The sequence below is a fragment of the Pyrgilauda ruficollis genome, unplaced genomic scaffold (genome assembly GCF_017590135.1).
Source record: "Pyrgilauda ruficollis isolate IOZ18807 unplaced genomic scaffold, ASM1759013v1 scaffold6, whole genome shotgun sequence".
NCBI classification, from domain to species: Eukaryota; Metazoa; Chordata; class Aves; order Passeriformes; family Passeridae; genus Pyrgilauda; species Pyrgilauda ruficollis.
In genome coordinates, this window is record NW_024527710.1 from 13,052,265 (window position 1) to 13,077,188 (window position 24,924).

Below are 24,924 nucleotides of genomic sequence, written 5' to 3' on the forward strand. Positions count from 1 at the left end.
GTGCTTTCCCTCTGTCCTCTTTGTGCTTATCCTCTCCTCCTCCTGTCTTTCTACAGTCAATTTTCTCAAGCAAGGAGTTTGGTTTTTTTCCACTTACTGGTGGAAATAAACAATTTAGGGCCAAGATCTGTTTCCTGAGATAGACCTGTAGGAAAGCATCTTTCTCGTGATTTCCTGTTCACAATTCCCAGTAAGAGATCTGTTGGCTTCTTTAATCCATTTAATGTGTGCCCTGTTAATTTTGTTTTAGTCAATTAATAAGCAGTACCAAATCAAGTCCTGTAGAGAAGATCAAGTATATCAATGTTGATTTAATGGCATTCTTAAAATTTATAGGTCAAACTTGTAATCTCATCAAGAAGGTTGTCAGTTCAGTTTGACAGAATCTATTTTCCATAGACTTAATTTGATTGACATTGATTTTATTACCCCTCACTAATTCTTTAATAATAAAAGTCCAGTATTGAATATTCTGTAATTTTTGCCTTGCTCACCATTAGACTGCTGGACCTGTAAGTACTTGGGCTGTCCAATCCTCCCTCTTTGAATTCCAGTGCAAGCACTTTTTCTCCAGGCTCCTCGAATTTGTTGATCACAAAAGAGAGCCATTAGCCCCTTTTTTTTTGGAGTCTGTTCTCTGCAAGTAATCCAGTAATTTCATTTAAACATACATAACTTTAGGAGCTCCTGTTTAACAGTCACCTGGATATATCTTCACATACTTCTTCAGGTGTACATAATGCCTCTTGTCTCTGTACTGTTACTATCTCCTGGTGAGTCAGGATAAGTGTGTTAAGGAATCTTTTTTTCTGTAACCTAAAAAAAAAAAAATTATTTTTTTATTCCAGTCTTTACTAGCCAGAGTGGTTTTATGCCTTTTTTTTAAATTGGTTTTCTATGACATTTCTAACTCCAAGGGGTTTTTCTATGTGTTTTCCCTTTAACCCTTAATATAAATGTGGAATTGGCCAATGTAGACTGGCTTACAGAGGAAATAAAGGAAGGTGCAGGTCTTTGACACTGCCGTTTTCACAGTTGCAGGTTTTTGGATGTATGGATAAAAATTATACAGAGTGAATTGATTTTTTTTTTTTCTTCTTTCTCATGACTTGTTTTAAGTGTAATTTTCAGCTCTGAAATTGAACTTTTTCAAATGCAAAACATGTAAATTTCAGTTTGGGTTTGGCTTTGCCTGTTTTGGTTTTTTTTTTTTTTAAGACTGTCAAGTCCTTGATAAGTTCTAATCCTGTTACTGCTCATTTTTAGACCTATTCCTTACCAGATTCTGGGAGGTCCACTCTGCATGTTCTGCTGCTAGAGAAAACATTCGGAAAGAGCAGTGGGAATAGCAAGATAACAAGGTGTTTTTAGGATCATCTAGAAATATCTCTTGCCTGACCTACTGAATCACAGCATGTGATGAACTATTGGATTCCAAATCACAGAAAATATTTACTATTTACGGTGCTGTTCCTGGGAAGTGTAGCATGGGAATGAACTACAGTGTCTGTGTGGGATCCCACTGAGAGGTCCAGCTGCTTGCTTTGTGCTGCCAGATTGTGTCCAAAGAAGTGTTACCCTTTTTGAGCACATGCAGGAAGAGCACATGATGAAGAAAATAAGGAAGTTCATACTGTTTACTGTATTTTGGAAGAAATCCTTTCCTTTCTTCACCTGTAACAGTTTTTAGCTCTTTCATATCTGGAGTCTGTTTTTTTCTGACTGAAGGTACATTGCTCTTGAGAGGAATTTGAAACTCATGTTTAGCTGCACATATAAATTTTTTTTGCTTCTAAACTGTGAATGTTTAGCACAGTAAAACTTTATGATGTTTGCCACAGTCATCATAAAGCTTTTCACAGACAAAAAACTAATCTGAGTTTTTATTTTCAATTTTTTGAGACTGGGGCATTTGTGTCAATTTTCAAACACATGATAATATTTAGGTGAGATCGTGGAAAATACAAAACAACCAAATCAAATACACCCCTGAAGTGGAAAGCTCTTAATGGGAAGGTTTTTTTCCCTTCCATTTCACTGGTACAGTGAGGTCTATGCCAGGATGCAGCAGAAAGAATTTGCTGATGGAAACAACTGCACCAAGCTTTCAATGGGCTGTGAAGGGTGTGGAGTTTGAGAGTTTTTAACATAAAAGGGATACTCATTGAATTAACAGAAATTCAGTGCTCAAAATTCTGAGCATTCACCCTTTTTTGTGAGAGTACAGTACAGCTAATATAGCAATCAGTGGGATATGAATTCATAACCAAATGCTTCTGAGCAACAGGCCTGCAATCCTATTACAAATTTCATACATTTCTTATGTCCAGGAGTATATACACTAACAAGAGGAAACTGTGTTTCTGCAGACCTGTTATTTGAAAGGAAAATGGTATGACAGCGTAATAGTTTTCATTAAGCCAGGTTCTGCAGTCCTGCTTGCAGACAAGACCAACTTTATTCGTTTTGGTCTTTGTTATCCTTCACCTTGGAGAAAATTTATTTATCCATTGCCACTTGGTAGTGAGAATGAGAGATGATGGTACCTAAATAACTTGAATGTTACTGGAGGACTCAAAAAAATGTTGTGTAATTGTGATCTCATTATTTTCTTGTATTGCCATTTATTTCCCTTTCCTACTACTAGTGTAGTCTGTGGGTTTGCAGTCCAAGGTCTCTTGTGTAAGTACTTACAGAAATGAGAATGTCTCTATGGGAGCTTGTTGAAAAGCAGTGTATACATTGTAGAGGTTGGTCAGTCCATGTGCCTTGAGAGTAGCAGTGGCTGGAGGTGGAAGCTGAGGATCAGACATCGGCCATAAATCCCAGTCTCACATGAGCTGCTCCTGCTCTCCATGTACCTCTGAAGTCCAGAGATGATTAACAGGGAAAGCATACAAACACAGGTTATCCAAGCTCTGATCCTCGAGTCTCCTTCCCCCCATAAAAAGATGTTTGTTTCCTAGGGAATGGCTTTCCTCTCCCTAGGATTGTTTAGGATTAAATGTATCAAAGATTTTATATGTTCAGAGGCACAGGGATTGGGGCTATATAAAATACCTCAGGTAGGCAAGCAGAAGAAGGCATGGTAGGGAAAGTATCTTTACAGTATTTTTGCTCCAGGCTTTATGCTCAGCCACACTTCAGGTCATTCTTGGTTAATGTCATGTAACTTGGGTAAGAATATTTTTGCTGAGATTAGTTCAGCTCTCCAGGAAGACCGAGTATGTTTTTATACTTTTTTCTGAAGTTAAATTGATGGGATGGAGTTGCTCCCTGGCTGTATTGTATGTTAAAACAGCCATTTCTTCTCCTTCGCCTGCATGTGGGCATTTCAGGCATGAACTGCAGTGTTTCCATGGATTTTTAAAGTCTTCCATTGCATAGTTAGCAGCTTTTAGGGCTTTGATCTGATTTCGTAAGACAGAAGCGCTCCCTGTATTTGTGTTACAGCAAACGCTGTATTTTTGGTGGCGTCTGACTTTGAGAAACACACAGATGCTTTTTTGTAGTCGAGGAGACAAAGAAACAAAGCTTTGTGCTGGGAGGCAGGATCTGTGCCTCCAGGGGACATCAAGGCACTTGGTGTGCAGCTGCCTTCCCAACCTCCCCTTCCTCCTGGTGAGCAGGAGCTGCGTCGCTGCTTGCTGCTGCCGTGGCTAGAAATCTCCACAAATGCTGCTCCTCTCCTGGGGAGGGATTTTCACACGTTTCCTTTCTCACTGCCTGTGAGCAGGAGCATTTTGATCCCCTGCACATCAATGCCATGGGGCAGGTGGTTTTTTGGCTTGCTGTGCTCCAGATATGCACAAGAGTGTATGAGAGCGAGCCTGACAGGATGGTTCACCTGCCTGCTTGGGCTTAGTGATTCTCGAAATGTAATTATCTGTGCGTGTTTGAGTTCATGTGCCTTAAATAAAACCCAAAAAAACTGTGTTTTCCAAACATACAAAATAAGTTCAGTAGGATGCTGGAAGGAAGGGATCTGGAAGCGGCTGTCTGTCACGTTGCATTAATAGAATTGGTGCTGCAAAGCTGCTGCTTGGGAATTGGGAAGAGATCCATGTGGAGCGGTTTCTCCCAGCCCTGTGTGTGTCTGTGTTCCCTGCAGTGCCCACAGCACGGCCTCTCCAGCCCCGTGTCACTTAGCCCAGTTATTAACCGGGTCTGTTCCTGCTGCAGACACACACACGGGTCTGGCTGGGCAGGCAGGAGCTGTTGAAAGGCTTTTGGCTGCTGCAGTGGCCTCCTGCCATCCCGTGCACAGCAGCAGTTGTTGCACTGTTTGGGTTTGCTGTCATCTCGAATACTCCGAGGGGAGCTCTAATGCGGTCCCTCACCCGGCTGCAATTTGGGCCGTCCCTTCTCCTATTTACTGGCTGCATGTAAAGGTGGTTTTCTGTTCCTCGGCTTGTTCAAGGTTAGTGTAAAAAATGCAGTTTCCTAATTTCTCAGTTTAAATACTTCAATACATATTTATAAACAGCAGCAAAATTATATGTGTGTGTTTATTTAATTTTAAGAGGTGGCCTTGTTACTGGCAGGTCAGCCAGTTATATTTATTAGGAGCTCAGCACAAAACTATTGCAGAGTTCTGTTGCTGTCAAGCCTCATACATGCTTTGCAGTAAACTCCTGGGGAAGGCAGGGTGAGGAGTGGCTGCTTCTCGTTCTTACAGAAGGATCTTCAGAGCAGCAGTTTAAGATTATGACGGCTCCCCCTGTATTAAGGAGATAAAGAAATGGTGAAAAACAGCATAGAGACTGTAAGGGAAAGCAGGGATGAAATGAACAGTGTAAGAAAATTGTGCTTCCACTCTTGGAAGTTGTTCCTGTGCTGAAAAATACTGAGTCCTTTTTTCTTTATTTCTTGTGTTTCAACAGGGCAGAGTTTAGGGTATGGATTCGTTAACTACATTGATCCAAAGGATGCAGAGAAAGCCATTAACACTTTAAATGGACTCAGACTCCAGACCAAAACCATAAAGGTAAGACAATATAAAATGCTTTTTGCTCAATTCAGGAACGGGAGAAAGTAGTTGGAACTCTTTCTGGCAATTTCATTACTATTTTATTCTCCATTGTAAGGGGGTTAACGAGCTCCTCCTTGGAACAATGGGCAGACATGCAGAAGATGAAATCTCTCTTCTCTGAAATTGCTGCTATTGTTAAAGAGAGGGGAAAGTAACAGGAAGCTCTTTAAAGTGTGACAGTGAGGCTTAAATGTAGAATAGAACAGCCAGAGTGATACCATTATCCATAAACAGGGGAAGTAGGTGATGGTGTATTCACAAGTTACATGTTTTCTTATGTTTTAATGGGAAATACTTTGTCACAGAGTTCTCCTTTAGTGACACTCCTGTCATTATCAGGTGTTGAAAGCATGTTTCTCACAAGTTAGAATATGTCATTCTCAAAAAAAATTTTTTCTCAATTTCCACATCCTTAATTTGATTTATTCTTTTAAAAGCTGGAGGCTTCCCACCGAAGTCTCTTATTTCATTGTTTGTAATAGACCATTAGTTATTCAATGACCTTCTTAAGTGGTCTCACAAGAAAAGCAAGCTTCTACACTGTCACAGTTTTTGCTGCATGGCTGATAAAGCTGTTCTGGAACAGCTTACGGAAGATTTCCACATCCCAAATTCTGACAAATAATACAGCTTAAGGGATGTAAATCAAAAAATTGAAGAAGAGCAAACAGCAGATCAGATTCAAATTATCTCAAACTGCTTTGATCATTTTTTTGAATGCTGGCTTTTGATTTGCACCATTTTCTTAATTTTTCTTCTGTAGTTAATTTGTATTTCAAAGCTAATATGTTAATATAAAAATAGAATTTTTACTGTACTGAATATTGGTACAAGTAATGTGATGTTGTATCTTGCAAAAAAAATACAGTGTAATGTGGTCAGTACTGTAGGTTTTGGCAGTCTGGCTAAAGATTATAGTTTAGACAAAGTGGTATTCCTTGAAGCAAAATTATTTCTTGGATTCTGGTGTACTTCAGGGGAAAAACTTGCTTGAAACAATCCTTAGATGTTTGATCAGTGAAGAGCAGAAGTGCTGAGCTGAGGGTTATGAAAGTGGTGGAGCAGCTGCATGGATTTCATAGAAAAGGCTGCTTCCAAACCTCCCTCAGACCATCCAGATTCCATCCCACAGATAGGCATGTGGGCCGTGCATCAGAATGCTCACAGCATGGTTTTGTAGAGCTAATGGAAACACTTACAGGAATATGTAAGGCGAGGCAGCAAAATCTACCATCTTATCAACTGCTGCAGGTGGAAATGCAGGCTTGGACTCAGCAGTTTCCACTTAGAGTGAAAAGTTGCTCTCCAGATTGCTTTTAAAGGCACATTACCAGGGAAAAAATATTTTGAAAATACCTATTAAAAACTCAGTAGAACTTGAAAAAATCTAGATCAGTTTTTCATGCAGCAGATGTATATTTTGAACATTATTCAGCCGTAGGAAAGAACTGCATTTCTTGTCCCTAAGTACCTTTGTTGCTTTGCCTCTGTTTTTCTTCTTTGTGAACCAGAGCAATGCTATGTACATTCATAATATTTCAAGGTTACAGGAAACTCATGTGGTAAAAGGCTCCAGAAACTGCAGTCCACACCAATTATTATTATACATTTCTCACACGCAAAATTAAACCATTACGCATTTATCATCTGTAGCAAGACTTTTGTTATCTGTGAACTTCCTATGCAAAATCTTATTTGTGATATGTTTTTTAATTCAGTATAAATTTTAGAAATTCAGTGGCTTGTTTGTTTTGGCGTTTGCATGTATATTAATAGCTCGTAGACAAGCATAAAATAAAAGGATATTTTTGGGGGGTGGCTCTTGAAAGTTGTTAAAATTTAATAATAAGCAAAGCGATTGATCTAATCTATATGCACAGGAGCTGCATAAGTTCTTCTGTGACTGGGAGAAAGCATAGAGTTTGGGGTTTTTTAAATTAAAGTTGTGTTTATGCAGTTGCCTAAAACCAGCCCAAGGGAGCCTTCTATCCCAACAGCAAAAGTTTTGGCCCCAGGGACATCTAATCAGTAGTCTACAACCCAATTTTTCATTGCAGAATCCATGTGATTACCTTACCTTTACCCCCTTGTTTTTTTTATGTTTTTAATTATGTGGTACTTCTGGAAATCCTGATAAATTAGGTCTGCTTTCCCTAGTACTCTGCAGTGGGATGGAGCTTTCCCTGTGTTCACGCTGAGGGATAAATCAGGTGTATTCAGTGCTGCCAGTGGCATTTCTGTTGCTGGAGATAGCTCTGGTTTCCAAAGGGTTTCAAGGTGATGAGGGACAGTACTCAGCACTGCTGAACCTCCTCGCTTGCCCATTTCCCCCACATGCTGATTTCCAGCCTCTCACTGTCGTTCTTTGTAAGGCTGAAGTATTTAAACTTGTGGAAATACTATATTTAATTATCAGACCCAATTACTTTAGCTACAGATGCCCTTTACAGTTACTAAAAATGCACCATTGGTGCATTAAAAAACCTCTCTCAAGAGAACATCTAGAAAGGAATTTGGTGACATACAGTTTTGTAGACCAAAAAATATTTAGTAGAACAACATGGAGCTGGAAAAATACTGAACATTACTTTGTTCTGCTTTCTTCATGAACGTGGCTGGGTTTTTTGCTTCAGAATCAATCTGTAAATATCTTATTGATGGATGGGCTGAACCTTGGCCCCTATTCATGTGTGGTGGGTAGCTGCAGTCCTCCAGGTAGAATTTCTCTGGCTGTCTTTTGGAAGCTGTTTTGATGGAAAGAAAGTTGAAATGAGTAATCTGTGAAAGCCCTTTTACAGTGGCAAATTACTTCTGCTTGCCAAGGTCACTGTGGTCCTGCTGGTTTTGTCCTATCTGTGTTGTGGGCTCTGCTGTTCCTTGCACCTAGACTGAACATGAGGTGGCTCTGGGGAGTTGTATTTGCACTCATTTTTTGAGCCCACAAGGCTAAATTCCTCTTTAAAAATAATATATGTATTTTATGCATGTGGCCCGAGATGCTGTCCTTTTCACTTCTGTAACATTTTTGTGGCAGCTTAATGTTCTCTCTCTCCCCTGATGCCTTGCAAAACAGCCATGCAGTCACAGGAGGAACTGGCTTAATAGCAGGATCAGCAGAACAGCCAGGCACAGTCGGCTCTGATGTGTGGACTAAAATAACGGAAGAAATGTTCTTTTTATTCTGTCATTGTTATGATAAATAATCCCTTTTCACTCTAGCAGCTAAAATATTTATGTGCATTTTATTTAAGTCAATGATGCCCTTTCAAGTCAAAGTTGAGAGGTGACGATTTACAGAATATCTGTTGGGGGAAAGCATTGGAGGGAGCGTTGTGTTTGGTGGTAATAGGTTATACACATTTTGTTCCTCCTCAACTGATCATAGTGCATCTTTTATTTACGCCATTTCATAGCAGCATCATCTTCTTGTGAGAGAGAAAAGCTTCACTTTATTTTTACAGCTAAAGCTTGACATAATTCTGCAAAACATTTTAGAATGAGGGAAGAGACTGTGTGTTGAAATAAATATATATTCCAGAAATTGAATCTATTTTTAGAAATTAAATTTGCCCATCCATAAAAGCATATGAAAGGTCACTGCTGCTGTTCAAGATTGCCTGGCAATTCAGTTGCATCAAATATCAGAAGGAAAATAAGATGTGTGATGCATGGGGTACAGATTGTTTAAACTGCTGCTTTGCCCTGAAAAAAGGACAACGCCTGAAAGGATGTGAAGGAAGTGTTTTACAATTTACTTGGGGATTCAGGTGACCTGGCTTCATTGGAACAAGGGCAGAACAGTTTTGAAAGGAAGTTTGAAATCTAAAAAGAGCCAGTGACCCCCTGAAGTGCAGTCTTGTGCACCCCTTTCTTCCTTTTTCTCTGTTGTCTGAGAAGTAGGTTTGCTTCTTCCTTCTCTCACAGGAGCAGGTACATGCTGTGACACTGCTGGAGCAAAGGGAGATGTCCCCAGAGAGGGGAGAAGGAATCTAGGTTCTCTGAGCCCTTGATAACCTCCAGTTTTTAAATCCATCGTATCTATCCAATGGTAAAATACCAAATGGATAAGATGATTTCTCTGTGCTCAGAGGCTTTTTCTAGTTACTTTAATTTTCAGTTAAATTGAATAAATAGCATGGAATTTTATATTTCTGCTTTATTCTCCTGTTTTGATCAATAGGTCTGGATGGTCCTGGTTTAAAATACAGCAAATAAGGCTGTGGGAGAAAGTAATGCTGCTTTTTCTGAAAATAAAGTAGTAGCATTACTGCTGAAAGATCTTCCTATTTATCTTGGTTTCTGTGGCATTTCTCAAAATGCCAGCTATTTCCACGAAACTCAGGCTCTAAATCTGTCCATGTTAATTCTTGTAATTGTCCACAAAACTACAAACCATCCTGTCACTGTAGGGTAACCAAATAACAGCAGCCTCAGACTTTTCTGTCCTACAAAGTCATTTGTCAAAAAGATTGCCTTCCAGCCGTGCTCAGCAGAGGCGGAGGAATTGCAGCAGGAGTGCTGGGGAAGAGACTGCATCTCCTGCACCCCATCCTAGACTCCTGGGGAGGAGAGGAGGGAGCTCAGCACAATTTGAGTGGCAGCCAGAAAGCGCTGGGTTGCTGACAGTGGTGGTGGCAGAGCTCTGGTGTTGGGTGCCCTTGGTGCAGTGCTTGGCCAAAACCCCGTGTTTTCCAACCATGTTCTTTCACAGCCTCCCTAGGGCCACCGAGCCTGCTGGGCACTGCCTGCAGCCTCCTATCCCTCTGAAGAAATGGGATGTTGTGCAAGGCTGGGTGGTAAGGAGAGGGTGTACAGAGATCAGGGCAAGGCACAGGAGGAGCTTAGATGCTCTGCAAAGAGGAAGAGATGGAAGGTTGGGCTATTGGAAAATGCTGAGAGTAGCTGAGTATGTTGGACTGCAGCAAGGAGGGATTTGCATTTTTCAGTCTCTTGTGTGTAGTTGCATTGAACCCCCATTTTTCCCCTTTCCTGCAAATTCACATTACAGACACAAACTGCAGATTGGGATGTAGCTATTTGATAGCTCCTTCTAAAATTGAAGTATCTGCTTGTTCTTTTTTATGGTAGCTCAAAGTTAGTCAGAGGGGTTGTCTACTGTGGCTGCTGCTCCCCACGACAAAGTCTTGGATCAGAAAGTTGAAAGATGCCACAGACCTGGAAAGCCTCAACTAAGTTGACTCCTGCTTTGCTCCTCAGGAGCCTCTGTCAGTGTAACCCTTTGGGATTCACACTGCCTGTTAACAAACCCTCCTCCACTGTTTGTGCCTGCAATGGTACTGGTGCTCAGAGGACCTTTCAGTGCTACATTTGATGGTTCAGCTTCGTTTCTGCTCTTCCAGCAGGCACCAGAGAGTCTCTGCCTCTTAATTTCATGCATCTTCTCTTAATCGGGATTTCTCTTTTTACTGCCTTGGTTTTGCCAGTGAGTCCTTTTCACTCCACAGACCCAGAGCAATTATTTCTCTTAGCCTTGCTCTTGATACATCCAAGAGTGTTCCTACGTTATTATCTATGGATGTCTTTCCTGAAATGATGGGATAGACCATTGTACCTGCAATTATAATTAATCTCTGTAAAATGGCATTGAATCGCTCAACAGTAAAGTGCATCATCACTCCCCTCCATCCCCCAGCCAAGGGCTTAAAGAGAAAGGACAGAGCAGTGCAAGCATCAGATGTGGAAGTATTCCAGATCCTGGTCTTCATCCTCTGAACCAGAGGGCTTTTGTGTTTGCTTGTTCTGACAAAGCACAGAGCTTTCACAGGAGGGTGTCTCAAATCTAGTTTTGCACAAAATTAGGACACAGTTGAGGGTCTGGAAGTGGCTGTGAGGAAATGTCTCTTTCTGCCATAGCCCATTCACTGGTGCTAAGATGATTTTACTTCTAGTTCTGGATGTGCATTAAACAAGTGAGACTGTGCTTTATTTATGTGTGAGACTTTTGATCAGCTATGTTGAAGCTCTTTGAGTCTGTACCAGTGGAATAAGGGCCAACAAGTGAAGGTAAGGGTTTTAAACTGGACTTGAGGCAGAAAAAGCCAAGTGACTCACCCCAAAAATCACACAAGAAATCCTAGATCTTGGGAAGTCACAAAAGGACAAAGCAAAGTCTCTGTATTAAGGTCACCATGAAGTCTGGTATTTTTGAATGTTACACAAACTTTCTGAAAGCTGCCCAGGGAGTCACTTAACGCTGACTGCCCCTTAGCTGCTTGTGGCTGGAGGTGTCTTGGGGACTGCAAGTGCCCTGGGTGGGTGACTTAGTGGTCCTTGGGTGCCTGTGCTGCACCCTGATTCAAGGCTCCTGCATGGTTTCCTGTTCTCCAGGTGAGGAATGGTAGAGGCAGAGCAAGACAGATCTCGGAGAAGGTTGGTATCTGCAGAATTAGCTGCTTGGTTGCTGCTCAGATGTGTCCAGGGCAGGGTGGCTGTGCTGGCAGAGCATATCATTCCAGGAAAGGATGATGCAGTTCCTCTTCAGAGCAGACCAGAGTTGAATTTTACAAGGAGGCTTCTAGAAATGGACTTGGATGTTTGAGAAGTCCAGGATTAGCCCAGGAGTTGAAGACTCCTCTTACAGGGAGCAGCAGCAAAGTGGTTAAGTGGCAGGGTTCAAATGGCTGCTGTTGCTTGTTCTAGAAGACAAATGGGATGTCTTCATGCCTCTGGGTGCCTTTGCTGCGGGCTCTGGTTTGGGAAGACCAGACCACTTCAATTTATGTTCTGAAGAGTCTCGAGGTTAGTAATTCTTCAAAAAGTTTTCTGTATGGGAAAGCAGGTAGGAAATCGATAGGAAAGATAATTACTTGGAGATATTTTCTGTGCACCTGAAGAAAAATTGCTTTGCCATGGAAGATGTGAAATGCTGGACCTTCTAATGCTGCAGTAGTGTTGGGAAACAGTGGTGCAGCCTCTGGAGATAGCTGTTTATTATGACGAGAAGCCCTTACACAGGCTAATGCTCAATGTCAGATGAGAAATGTCCTATTAAATGTTTTTCATAGTTATTATATATGTATGTATAGAAACCAACATCTGAGGCCAGCAAGCCATTAAATGAATTGTACAATATTTTATTATCTTCCTTGCAAATTTGACCGCAGAACTCTTAAATGATCTTATGCAGTGAAATCCAACACCACGGTTCGACCTTCAACCATTGTACGAGCGGACAAACATTTTAATGCTGAGAAATGCCTGGGTCAAACAGTAGTTTGGTGTTCTCTAGCTCATTATTTGGAATCCTGGCCACCACAAGGAATGCATACTCCTTTCGTTTTCAACGCTCTGTTTCATTACAGGGTGCTAACACTGCCGTGAGCAAAGGAAGGGAAAAAAAATCATTTTTGAGTGTGAATATAAAGAATTAATGCAGCGTCCTCACACAGCACTTTGCGGTTTGCAGAGATAAAATGGGAGCTGGTTTTTGCTCCCATTTTAACTCACACAGCATAAGGAGCTTCTGGTGTGATGGAGGGTCAGGGTGGGCGATTTCTTCCTTTGATAGCTCACACATGGGAAGACATCCCGTCCTCAGCACTAACTGAATAATAGCTTGAAAGCAGGATGGCACACTCTAACCGATCGATTTGTCATTGGCTGACCTCAGAGGGAAGATGAAAAAGATTCAAAAGCAGATAAATAATTGACATTACTAGCCTTGAGTCCATTCAGCTCCGCAACCTTTTCTCCTTGATATTAAAGACGGCTGAGTTGCTTTTGGCAGCTTCTTTCTTTGGCTCAGGCTCCCCTGCAGCCTGAATGTTTGATTGCAGGAGGAAATAAAAACTAGACCTGAGCAGCAATAGGTGTTCACATGTGCTGTGAGTGGAGGGTTGGGAGTGTGAGCAGCCTCTCCTTTCTCTGCCTGCCTGCAAGGCCTGTGAGAGCAGAGAGCCTTCTGTAAGTAGAAGTGTGTATATATATATATATATAAAATGTCAGGCACTCATTGCTCTGGGAAGTAGTGTTTTTTGCATATCCCAATACTTTTCATCTTCCCTGTAATGTGGCATTTGGTTAATGAATGTGCCAGAGTGAGAAACCCAAAGGAAACCCCTGGCTGTTTGCCCAGGAACTTTATTCGTTTTGCTGCTCTCAGTTTTGAGGAATAGGTAAGATCCCTACCCTCACTCCAGAGAGGCTCTTAAATGTTTTTTAAGCTGTTATTCCTAAAGTAGGTTAAACTGTAGATGCCTGAAGTCTTACAGTGCCCTCTCAAGGTGAGGCATTTGCAGAGTGGGGAGGGAGAGTCTGCTTTTACAAATGCCCCAGGACCAAACCAAGCTGTAAGTGAAGGCACCATGTGATTATCCCTGGTGTCCCCTAGGGTCTGGATTGAGCCTTGTTATATAAAAGCCAAGTGGTGCCATCCATGTGTGTTTTGGTCCTGGGTCCATCAGAGGTGGCATTCAGGACCAGCAGGGAAGTGTTGGAAATGCTGCACCCTATCAGGAGCTCGTGGTCTGTGGCACAGAGTATTTTTCTACCCCAATATCCTTCTTCCTTTCAGCCCCTGAGGGTTTCTCTGCTCCTCATGTCTGCTTGAGCCTTTGTGCTGTGTGCCTGAGCTTGCCTCCATTGATGCAAATGTTTTATCTAACCTCTATTTCATATTTCTTTCCCTGAATTTTCCACCTCCTCTCCTCAGCCTTCTCTGTAAATGTTAGATTTAAAAGGTTATGGACAAACATGTAAGTTATGAAGAAATTGCCAAAAACCTTAAAATCTAGAATCTTTAGAGTTTGTCTGCTATTATGCAGAGAAGATTGTGGAAGCAAATATTAGTCATTAACATAATTTTCTCTGTTGAGTCAACATCTATTTTTAGGTGTGGAGCGCATCAAGACAACTCTTTGACACATAAAACACATAGACATCCATTTGACATCATCTGTGTTCAGGCTGAGGCTTGGGAAGAGGGGAAGACAATTGCTGAATGTATTGTATTCGTGATGGGAACCCCCCCACTTCCTTCCTAGACACATTTTAAGACTTAATGCAGGAGAGTACTGATGTGTTTATATTGAAATAAATCAAAATGAAGTGCAGAATATTCAACTTGGGTTCCAATGCTTTTTCAGATGTGCTGCAAAGTAATTCATGATCTGTGCTGAGTATTTGCCATCAGGCTTTATCCAGGAAGTGTTTTTATTATGTTGAATATGTTTATTCTAAATGTATGTATTATTTTAAAAGTGCAGAAGGCTTTTTATGCACCTATTATAATTATAAATCTGATTCATAGGTAGAAGAGCAGTTAAGAGGCTTGAATTAGTAATTTTCCAACAGCACACATGCAATGCCACAGCTAGATTTTCTTGTTTGCTTGGCCATAATATTTTATGGTCTGGTTCTGGGCTTTAAAATGCAAGGGAACTTCTCGTGATAAATTGCAGATCCGACAATGAGTGTCAGTCTACAGCTCCCTGAGCAGATGTTCATTTAGTCTAATTTCACCAGTACTTTACTGTTCATCCAGAACAGATCTTGCCAGCTCAGGATGCAAACACAAAGAGAGAGAGCACAAAAGATCACTCCGCAAATAACCTGATCTGTTTCAGACACTTGGAGGGGAAAAAGAAAAACATGCGGGAACTTGAGCGTGCGGGGCTGGCTACGGCAAATCATCCACACACCCACGGCCGTGGGGGCAAACTTACAGAGCCGTGCGTGGGAAGGTGCACATGAATCCACCTCTGAACAATGGGGATTTTATCACTGCACTTCAGAGCCCTTGTGTCTGTTTTAAGGTCTCTGCAGCTCTTGCTTTGTTCCTCCAGCCTTTCCTGGCTCTGCTGGTTTCACAGAACAGGTCCTGTCTGAACTGCAGGGTTATGTCTTGTAAAAGAACAGAACGTTATTTGTCCGAAATGCCAAGGGTGGCTGTAGCTCACTAACACTCCTCTCCTTTTCTCTCCGTAGGTGTCATATGCCCGTCCAAGTTCAGCCTCCATCCGGGATGCGAACTTGTATGTCAGCGGCCTTCCCAAAACCATGACCCAGAAAGAATTAGAGCAGTTATTCTCACAATATGGGCGCATCATCACCTCACGGATTCTGGTTGATCAAGTCACAGGTTAAAAGAGAACTTTTCTTGATAAGTGCATGTTTTTTTTTGGAAATGGCAAAATTGTATATGTCTGCAGCTGTTTTTATTTTGGCTTCTAGTGTAAATTGCAGTGCCTTGTTTCCTTATAAATGTAACTGGAGGTATAACTGCTGCCTCTTTAATGAGGGACTGTCAAAATACAGAATATTGTTTACTTAAAATCATTGGGATTAGGAAGAGAATTTTTCTTTACAGGACTTTCCTTAATTTGCAAACCACCTATTGTGTGAAGTCGAGCTCAACGTTCGGTTTGTTCGTTGCATAAATGAGGCTGTTCCTACGAATATTCATCTCTTCACATGTTTTTACTTCCCAGGGGTTTCTCGAGGTGTGGGATTTATCCGTTTTGATAAGAGAATAGAGGCAGAAGAAGCCATAAAGGGACTAAATGGCCAGAAGCCTAGTGGTGCTACAGAACCAATTACTGTGAAGTTTGCCAATAACCCCAGCCAGAAAACAAGCCAGGCACTCCTTTCACAGCTGTATCAGTCTCCCAACAGACGTTACCCTGGACCACTTCACCACCAGGCTCAGAGATTCAGGTAATTACCTGGAAAAGAACTGAGGTTCCACCAGCTACAACAATGTGGGGCAGGTGCTTTGCAGGAAAATATGCTTTAGTTGCGTAGGCTGACCTGATTTTGTTTTTAAAATTAAATATTCTTTCCTGGAGAATGAGGAGGAAAATCTGCTGACAGCAGTAGTCATGTTGTATTTACTAAAACAGCTGAAGTACTGTACAATCAGATCTCATGAAGGCTCATAGAAAAAGGGAGGACAGAATAGAGTTACTCTGGTAATCAAATGAGCAGTGACTGTCCTGTTCTTTCTCTCTTTTTGGGTAATGCTTTTATTTTCTGCTATATTACTACAGTTTTGATGCAGCTTAGACTTTGATGTTAATGACAGTGGATTGGTAGCAGGAAAAAAGCTGAGTCTGTCCCTGTCAGCAGGAGTATCATTAAATTTATTAGCCTGAGATATCTGCTCTTAGTATAAAGAGCCCTTGTATTAGTCTTTGGTGTGAGTCTTCAGATGCTGTTGGGGATGTTTTATGCTTTGCATTCTGAATATACTTTTTCCATCTGATGCATAAGGCAAAGTTAGCATTATGTGATGTTCCTATTACTTTCATACTTAATAGTTCTCAGGCAACCTAGCTTTCAAATAAAAAAGTCTGCCTTCAAGAAAGAAAACTTGGACATATTTGCATAACTGAGTTGCACACTGGCTTTAGAGAATTATTCAGAAGTAATTTTAGTTTGTCAGTGATGAAAAGTGCTAATGAATTAAAGATCATAAAAAGTCAGTCATTGGATGCATTAAATTTACACTTGTTTTTGTGTCTTTGGCATGCAGCTGTGTCCATTGAGGTTATCACTGAATCATTCCATGGACAGAAGGACTTTATTGTGCTGCCATGGAAAGCAGATTATATTCTGCAAAATTTGGTGGTCAATTTAGATTGACATGTCATGAAGGGATTAATGCTAAATATGTAGAATAAAATGGGGAGAATGTCTTATACTAAAGCAGATTATCAAGAAGTTTTCCAGTTCCAGCAGTTTTGGACTTAATATTTCATTTTTAAGTTAACTGTAAATATAAGGCGACCAGTTGAATTACCAAAAAAAAGTTGAATTATTAAAAAAAGACAAATCCTAAGTGCATTTTTTAAAACCAAGCTCTGGAGGCTAAGCTTTTCTCTAGACTGTAGACAAGTTTAAAAAAGGTTTTTAAATGCTCTGGTGGAAATTTAAGCACAACCTCAGACTTAACAAAGCAGGCCGGGAGTTGTTAGGCTCCTTAGATGTGTGGGAAACTTGTTGAACGTTTCTTCTTTGAAAATGGAACACTATTAATAATAGTTCCATTGAGCGATCTTGCCATCTGTGAGACATTAACCCAAAGACCCTCCTTCTCTTTTCAGGCTGGACAATTTGCTTAATATGGCCTATGGCGTAAAGAGGTAATTAGAATTCCACAGATTGCCAGATGTCCGTGTTGGCACAGATTGGTGCTACAATTTATTTTTTTTTAATTCACTAACTTTATTTTTTTTATCCCTTCTTTTCTTCCACCAGCATGTCAAATTCTTTTTTAAGTTTGGACTTCAGTTGGTTTTGTTACTTTAAAGGCCTCACGCACAAGTTCTGTGGGGTTTTTCAACCTTTTTTTATTTACAGGTGGGCTTCTCAAATGGTTTAGGTGCCACAGCTACAAGCATTGAAATTGCAGTTGTTCTGCTAAGTGGTGCTTTTTCCAGAATCAAAACTATTAATTTGATTTTTTTAATAAATCTCTGCTCTGATAATGGAAAATTTAACTCAAAAATCAGAATTAGGCTGCTGTTGTCTCTCGTAGTTAAGACCATCTTTCTCCCACCTCTGACATCATAAGTTTGATGTGAAAATACAGCTGTGTGCACCTCAATCAGCCCAAAGTTTCTTTTGTTACAGGTTTAATACTTTGAATTTTTTTTTCAGTCCTTGAATTTTTTTTTGTTTGTTTAAAATAGCTGTGTGTTTGTATGTGCACGCATGTGTGAAAGCTCAGCTGATCTGTCAACATTTCTGCTGTTCCATGAGTATGTTTGGTAGCTAAAATGAGATGATGTGTTAGTGTTTCTTTTAATGGCAACATCAGCATAAGTGATCCTTGCAGCAAAACAAAGGTGTAGTCTTATTCCTGATGTTACCCTAAGATGTCCAGATTAAGATGAGAAAGTACTACTAAATCTTCTGAAATGGTCTGCTCACCACACTTGAAAATTACTTGAGCTTTTGTTTGAAGCTCATCCTCTAAAAAGGTATGGTAAGTATATCTTTACAGTAGCTAGCAGCAGACAGGAAGGTGGGGTTTAACCCCTCAGTAACTCAGTACAGATCTGAACTCCTGAGTGCTCACAAGAGGAAAGTCAAAACAGAGCTTTTCCCCAGCAGCAGCAGCAGCGCTGATCATGGGCTTGTTGGTTGTGTCAGGATATCCTCAGTGGTGATGGGGATACGGCGAGTCAGAATCCCCTGCCTGATTTTATTAAAAACTCTTCTCCTGTATTCTCCCACTTTGTTTCTTGCTATCTTGCCAGAAACATGGAAACACTCCCAGCTGAGTGTCTGTCCAGGTCAGTGTCAGAAGGATGGGTTTGTTCTGGGAGGCTTCCCTGGGTCTTTGCTGCTGCTGCTCCTCCTTTGCTGGAATTGGGCTGGCGTGTGATGCAGGTTAGGCTTAGCCTGAGCAGAGGAAACGAGCAATTACCTGCCTTTATAGGTTATACATCTGCTTTCTCAACATTGTCTGCAGTGTTACTCTAAAAACACAGCAGTGTTCAAAGTCATTTTGCAGGCATCTTAAATTAGTTCTTATCTCCTCTTAGCAAACCTTGGCAATTGTACCTGCACTAGCAAAACCTGAATTTATAGGTGCAGGGTCACAAAAAAACACCACGCCAATAATTTCTGAAGCTGCTTCTGAAACAGGAGATTGGCTCTCCCTGTGCTAACTGTGTGGTACTGATGGAAAGTGAGACATGCTGATGTAGAAAAAAGGTTTTATTGAGGCCAATTTCAGATCACTTGCTAGAAGCAAAGCTCCTTATGCGATAGGTGATCTTGTATTTGTGTCAATACACTTGCACCAGTTTCGTGCGTGTTTTGGTGGATTTACAGCAGCTGCTGTGCTCATGGCACATAGTTGAAAGCTGCGTAGCTCCTAAAGGTTTCCAGGGAAAAGCTGCTCTCCAGTGAACTGTAGGAAACTTTAACCCTTTGCACCAGTGCACCATTTCTTTAAAATGCAAAGCCTTGTGACACACATGGCTTTGCATTGTATGGGTTTTATTTCATCCTTACTTAGAGCATGGTGTGTCCCTCGGTGTTGTACTTCACATTCAGTTTAAACGTTCCAGAAAGGTAGTGTTTGCTGGCTTATGTATGTTACTTGCACATTCAGCACTGGCCAGGAATGGGCTTGAAGTCCCATCTTCTAGATTTCAAAATGAGCTGAAGCTGTTGGCTTGTACAAACCCTGGCTGTGCCTTATTTCCAGTCCTTATTTCCACCTACAGTGGAAGGAACAGTAGAAAATGGCCTTGTCCAGCCTTTCTGTGCTGAACTGTTGTGATAATGTCACTGGTTTCACTGTGCTGGAGAGAAACTAAAATGTGTTGAGATAAGGATTTGCAAAAGTGAAGTTGAGTTGGAAAATTGCCATGGATTTTTAATAAACTGTCTGCAAACCTTCCTGATGATCTGATGCTGTGAGCATTTGTGAACTGCTCATTTACAGCACAGCTACACCCCAGTGATGATCCTCAGCTTAAGATGTATATTCCAAGTGTCTTCTTTTTCCCTGAATATACATAAAAAGTGCCATCAGGCGTCAACAGAACAGTGAGCAACCATCAAGTGTATAGTTTCCTTTATGGTTATTTAATATACACTGCATAATATTGTGCAGATTGCGAAATGTGGAAATTATTACAAGTGTAAAAAGTTTTGGAGAGCACAAGAACTCGCTCAGCAACAGAGTCTCTCCCTCTGCTCCCTCAATCATCTCTCAGAAAATCCTGAGGAATTATTATTCCATTCTGGTATTGAAACTCATCATATTGAAGGTACACGTGAAACTGGATTTTTAAGACGTTTCCTCTGTGCAGTTGTTATTTTAAAACATATCCCAAAGTGTAGCTTCAGAAAGCATGTCAATTTTTTTTCCACACTGATGAAAGGAAAATTATGTTGATCCTGAGGGCTGATACTGCTTAACATCTTCATTAATAACCTGAGTCATGGGCTGCTCTGCGCCCCGCTCGCATTAGCGGGTGACACTAAATTGGTGAGGAGCAGGGGCTGTCACTGCTGCTGGCCATGGTTGCCACTGGGGAGACCTTGGAAAGCTGCAGGAACACGCTGAAATTCGGGAAAGGCAAATGTAGAGTTTAGCCCCTGACTGCTGCTTTCAGCTGCCTACAAGGGGCTTTTGAAAGAAGGTGAAGCCAAGTTTTTTGCAGAGGTCAGACACAGGAGGACAAGAATCGGCAGTGACAGGCTGCAGCAGGGGAAATTCCACTTGAGGATAAGGGAAACTCATTTGCAGTGAGAATGGAGCCCTGCAGCAGGGGCTGCAGGAGCAGTGTTCCTGTCCTTGGAGATTTCCTAAGCTTCCCTCTGCAGTGCCATGAGCAGCAGGTCTCATTTGGGAAGTTTGCCTTGCTTGGAGCAGGAGGCTGATCAGATGATCTCCATAGATCCTGCCCAGCATTTGTTATCCCGTGATGGATCTGTGTTCGCAAACACCTGGCTTTATCTGCTCTCTTCGGATACTCAAGGTAAAGTCCCAAAGGACAGCGAGGGAGAAAACAGTAGGGTGCTCTGTTGAATTCTGGGAGTCAGTCCCTGCATTGACTTTTTGAAGGACCTAAAGCCTGTCATGGAAATGAAGCCTCACGGTATGAAGGTATCAGTTGATGTGCTCATTAATTGTATTTATGTTCTACTTATTCTACAGTTGTTGCATGAACCTTCTTTCATATGTGGCTGGCTTTAGGACTCTTTATTACCTGGATTTTTTCCCCAGTGTATGTCAATTAAGGACCATGTTAGGTGGAGAAAGAAAATCTACCACTTAGGGACATCTCTCTAATAGTATTTTTAGCTGAAGAAGCTACCATTACAGCTGAATCCTGACAAAGGCATTTCTTATTAATCTTTAAAATAGGTCTTGAAGTTTGCTTGGGTTTTTTCACTGCAGACTAGTAGGAGATGAAGCATTAGATCTCTGTTGTCCTGAAATTTATATTAGTGCTGGAAATAAGTGGCAAATTTCTACAGGCCCTTTTTACACGAGCTGTTGTTTATCACAGTGTGTGCAGGCCCTCTCTGACTCAGATTGTCCTCAAGCATTTCTTTTCTGAGGTCTTTGTACACATCTAAGCAGGGCTTATCCTTGGAGGGAGATGCATTTATGCCCAGATTTGGTGATTCTATTTAGCACAGCTCCCCTCTGCTTCAGCAGGAGTTAGAGAGCAAGGGTGGCTCTGTGGTCATCTTCCAGGGACAGGATCCAGAACCTTCAGTGCCATTGGCTTATTTACTTTAAAGTCTTGGACCCCTATAGCTCGTGCCAAGAGATATATTTAGAATAGACCCCTCTTTTTGCTCGGTAGGTTTTCTCCGATCACAATTGATGGTATGACGAGCCTTGTGGGAATGAATATCCCTGGTCACACCGGGACTGGATGGTGCATCTTCGTCTACAACTTGTCTCCCGACTCGGATGAGAGCGTGCTGTGGCAGTTGTTTGGTCCCTTTGGAGCGGTCAATAATGTCAAGGTGATCCGTGATTTCAACACCAACAAGTGCAAGGGATTTGGCTTTGTCACCATGACCAACTACGACGAAGCTGCCATGGCGATTGCCAGCCTTAATGGATACCGTTTAGGAGACAGAGTATTGCAAGTTTCCTTTAAAACCAATAAAACCCACAAATCCTGAATTTCATATCCTTACTTACTAAAATATATATATATAAATATATATACGAACAAAACAAAACAAAAAAAAACTCTTCAAGGCTTATATTCAACCATGGACTTTATAAGCCAGTGTTGCCTAAGTATTAAAACATTGGATATCCTGTGAGGAACAGGAAAGGATTTTATAATGCTTAGAAAAAAAAAAAACCTTTGATGCATTGAATGTTCTTTCATAGCTGTCGTTGTTGAATATAATATACATAGATAACAATGTGCAGGGATTTTTACCCGGCCAGCTAGTTTTACTACCTTCCTTGAAGGTGGGTCTTTTTAAGATGACCATTCACTCATTTGAAAAAATAATAAAACAAAAAACAATTTTTACGAACTAATGGGATTAAAAGCGAGAAAAAAAAAGATTTTTGTTTTCTTTTCTGTTTTTTCAAAACATTGATTGAATCAGATTGGTAAACCCCCCACACAAATTAAAGAGGAACAATAAAAATTGCAAAAAGAAGAACATAATTTTGCAACTTTTTTTATTTTTCCTTTTTTCTTTTGTATCATGTGAACTAAACAGTCTTCTGTTAGGGAATGGGGTAACGGGGGATACCTGATGACATAACAATTTAAATAACATTAACAATGTTGCCAAAGAGGTGGTCTCTTTGCTGAAAATGGGTTTCAAGAAAAATCTATTTTTATAAAATATAAAGAATTTTTACAAGAGAATCTGGATTTGAGAAAAAATATTTTGACTGGCTAATTTAGGGGAAATTGACAACTTTGTCATGTTCATACTGCACTGGTAACTTTTTAGAGATCAAGATGTGTGTTTTAAACTGGATTAGTAGATTGTTTTTTGAAGGATGGGCTACAAACAGATGATCTTCGTATCTTTTCATAGCATGTAATAAAAATATTAAATACAGTACGGGAGAGTGTTCTTCCCAGGCACGCAGTTACCCACAGTCAAAACCCAAAAGCAAGGAGATGAGTTGCAAGACGGTTTTTCTTTAAGTCATCAGTATGGGATATCAGCAGAACAAAAGTTAAAAAAATTAATTTTTTGATCAAAAACTTCCTTGGTTTGAGCAGTAGGTGCTACAAAATTATTTACATATCTTAGTATCATAGTTAAATGTAATGTGTTTAGAAAAAAATACATTTGCTTTAAATTTGTTAAGAATTTTCAAATTCACTTTATAGCCCAAGCTAATATAATTGGGCTGTGTTGGCACATTTGGAACACTGTTTATGTTGCTTGAAACACTTATTTATTTAATTGCCGATGTGATGCATATGGCCAAAATCAAATATAGCTAGTTTGGCTAGTCTACTTATTTGTTTACTTAAACTATGGGAAGAAGCATATTATTGTGTCATTTTGTTGTGTGTGTATGTGTATATATAATATAAATATATATATATATAAAGTTATTTTTTCTTTTGGTTAATTTATTATAAGTTGTAACACTTTGCTAGTTTTGTTTGTATATGTCTTAAAATGTTTTCTTATGATACTTAAGTGACAGAGGTATCAAGGTAACTTGTGTAGAAATATTGTTTGATATATTGTCATGTTTGTTGTGAATATTTTTTCTTACTGCACAGTAGAAAAGAAAACAACTGGGTCTTTATTTTAATGTAATTCAGATTGGGGAAAACAGAGCTAAGGGAACAAAATGACTGAGGGGGTGCTCTCCCATGTCCAGTGCACTGATCATTTTAGTATGTTTGTGCTTTGTACGGTTATATATTTAAAACAAAAAAGGGTCATGCTCTTCCCTGAGTACTAGAAACAGTTACTCGCTATGCATAATCTAGTTGATAGTTAAATTTGCTATTGCTTTTCTTGTCTTGTTATATAAAATCTTTTCAATACAAGTTTAGTCTTAATGGTAATAAAACGTTATGGTTATTTATAACTTGTGCTTATTTTGTGCATTTTTTCCATGCTATACCCACTAACTGCATGTAGACTAAGTATTGTTTTTTCACACTGAAGAGGCAAACTTTTGTAGTAGACAAATAACTAAAAGCAAAGGCTGCATCATAATTTTATCAGTTTTTTACTTTAACAATGTTAGATTTTAGTTTAAAGGAACACTCATTCAATGTTCAGGGAAACCTTTATACATCATCTGCTATGAATGAGCGCAGTTTGCTGGGAAAGTTTTGATGCATTTGCTAAGCATTAGTGGGGAAGGCATGTCAGAATCTTTTCTCTACGATGTGTTTTACTATCTGAATAATAATAATAATTTAAAAAATCTTTCTTAGGACCAGGCAGTTGTATACTTTAGTTATAATGAATGACTTCATGTTAACCTTGCTAGTTTAGATCATTTCTGAGGGAAAGTATTGTAAATGTTTTTTTCATAACCTTGTTGTGTTTGAATTATTTGTACTTTAATTGTCCAGACAATAAATGAAAGTGTGTAGAATGGCTATGGACTTTCCACCTTTTTAAGTGTGTTCAGATGTTTTAGTGTTCCCAGCCGCACCTCAGCCGAGGTAGAGGTTTAGTCTCTGATTTCAGAAGCAAGGTCTTCAAGAGAGAAACGTTCTAGTCAAACCAGATTGAGCATATTCATGATTTGTTTTTCCTTCCGAAGGCCAGAAAGAATCGGCCGTTTAATTTAAGATGTTGAACACCAAATACCAAACTGTAACTTTCATTTATTTGAATGTGGAAGATGCTGAAGGGTTTCTACTATATACAGTATTTTTACACAATGAAAATATTAACTCAGTCAGTATCAACACTTTAAATCATAGTGAGCAAATTTCAGTGATAACAGTTTTTAAGCCATCATTTAGTTTGACTTTTCTATGAATATGCTATGAATGTCATGCAATATGAAACAGTGTACATATTGTCTGATGTACAACAGTATATATGATCACATTCCAAATTTGATTCTTTTCACCATGTGTTATAACTAGAGTTGATACTTTCAGTTGACTTGTTTGAATCTCATTAATACAAATATTCACTTCATGTTTATGTTCTGTAACATTCACTAATTGAGAATATGTACCTTGTAAAACTGCAGCATTGAATTTCGTAACTGAGATTAGGAAACTCTATCAGAGGGCTGGATGGACTGTGTGGTTCTTCAGCTCCTTCACCTATTAATAAACTCGTGTTTTTGTGAGATTAAGTTACCATGTTGGTCATAATAATTAATTTCAAGCCACAGAATGAGTTTGGTCTTAAATTTACAGCTTGCTTAATTCATCCTTAAATCCACCTCACCATGCCATAGTAAAAAGCAGAAG

The 24,924-nt window shown here is 40.0% G+C and overlaps 1 protein-coding gene across 3 annotated transcripts in view; it reads left to right on the plus strand.

The window, feature by feature from the left end:
- Window positions 1–23,567, plus strand: part of ELAVL4 (ELAV like RNA binding protein 4) — a 62,858-nt gene extending 39,291 nt beyond the window's left edge. Inside the window, exons 3-7 of one of the 3 annotated variants that reach the window (XM_041483113.1) lie at window positions 4,884–4,987; window positions 14,978–15,131; window positions 15,481–15,706; window positions 17,095–17,133; window positions 21,310–21,659. In XM_041483113.1, coding sequence (XP_041339047.1) covers window positions 4,884–4,987; window positions 14,978–15,131; window positions 15,481–15,706; window positions 17,095–17,133; window positions 21,310–21,658 — 872 coding nt within the window. In that variant the 3' untranslated portion in view covers window position 21,659. Of the gene's footprint in view, window positions 1–4,883; window positions 4,988–14,977; window positions 15,132–15,480; window positions 15,707–17,094; window positions 17,134–21,309 lie in introns of all 3 variants that reach the window. The other 2 variants (XM_041483114.1, XM_041483115.1) reach the window with 2 other exon arrangements.
- The last annotated feature ends 1,357 nt before the right edge of the window (window positions 23,568–24,924 follow it).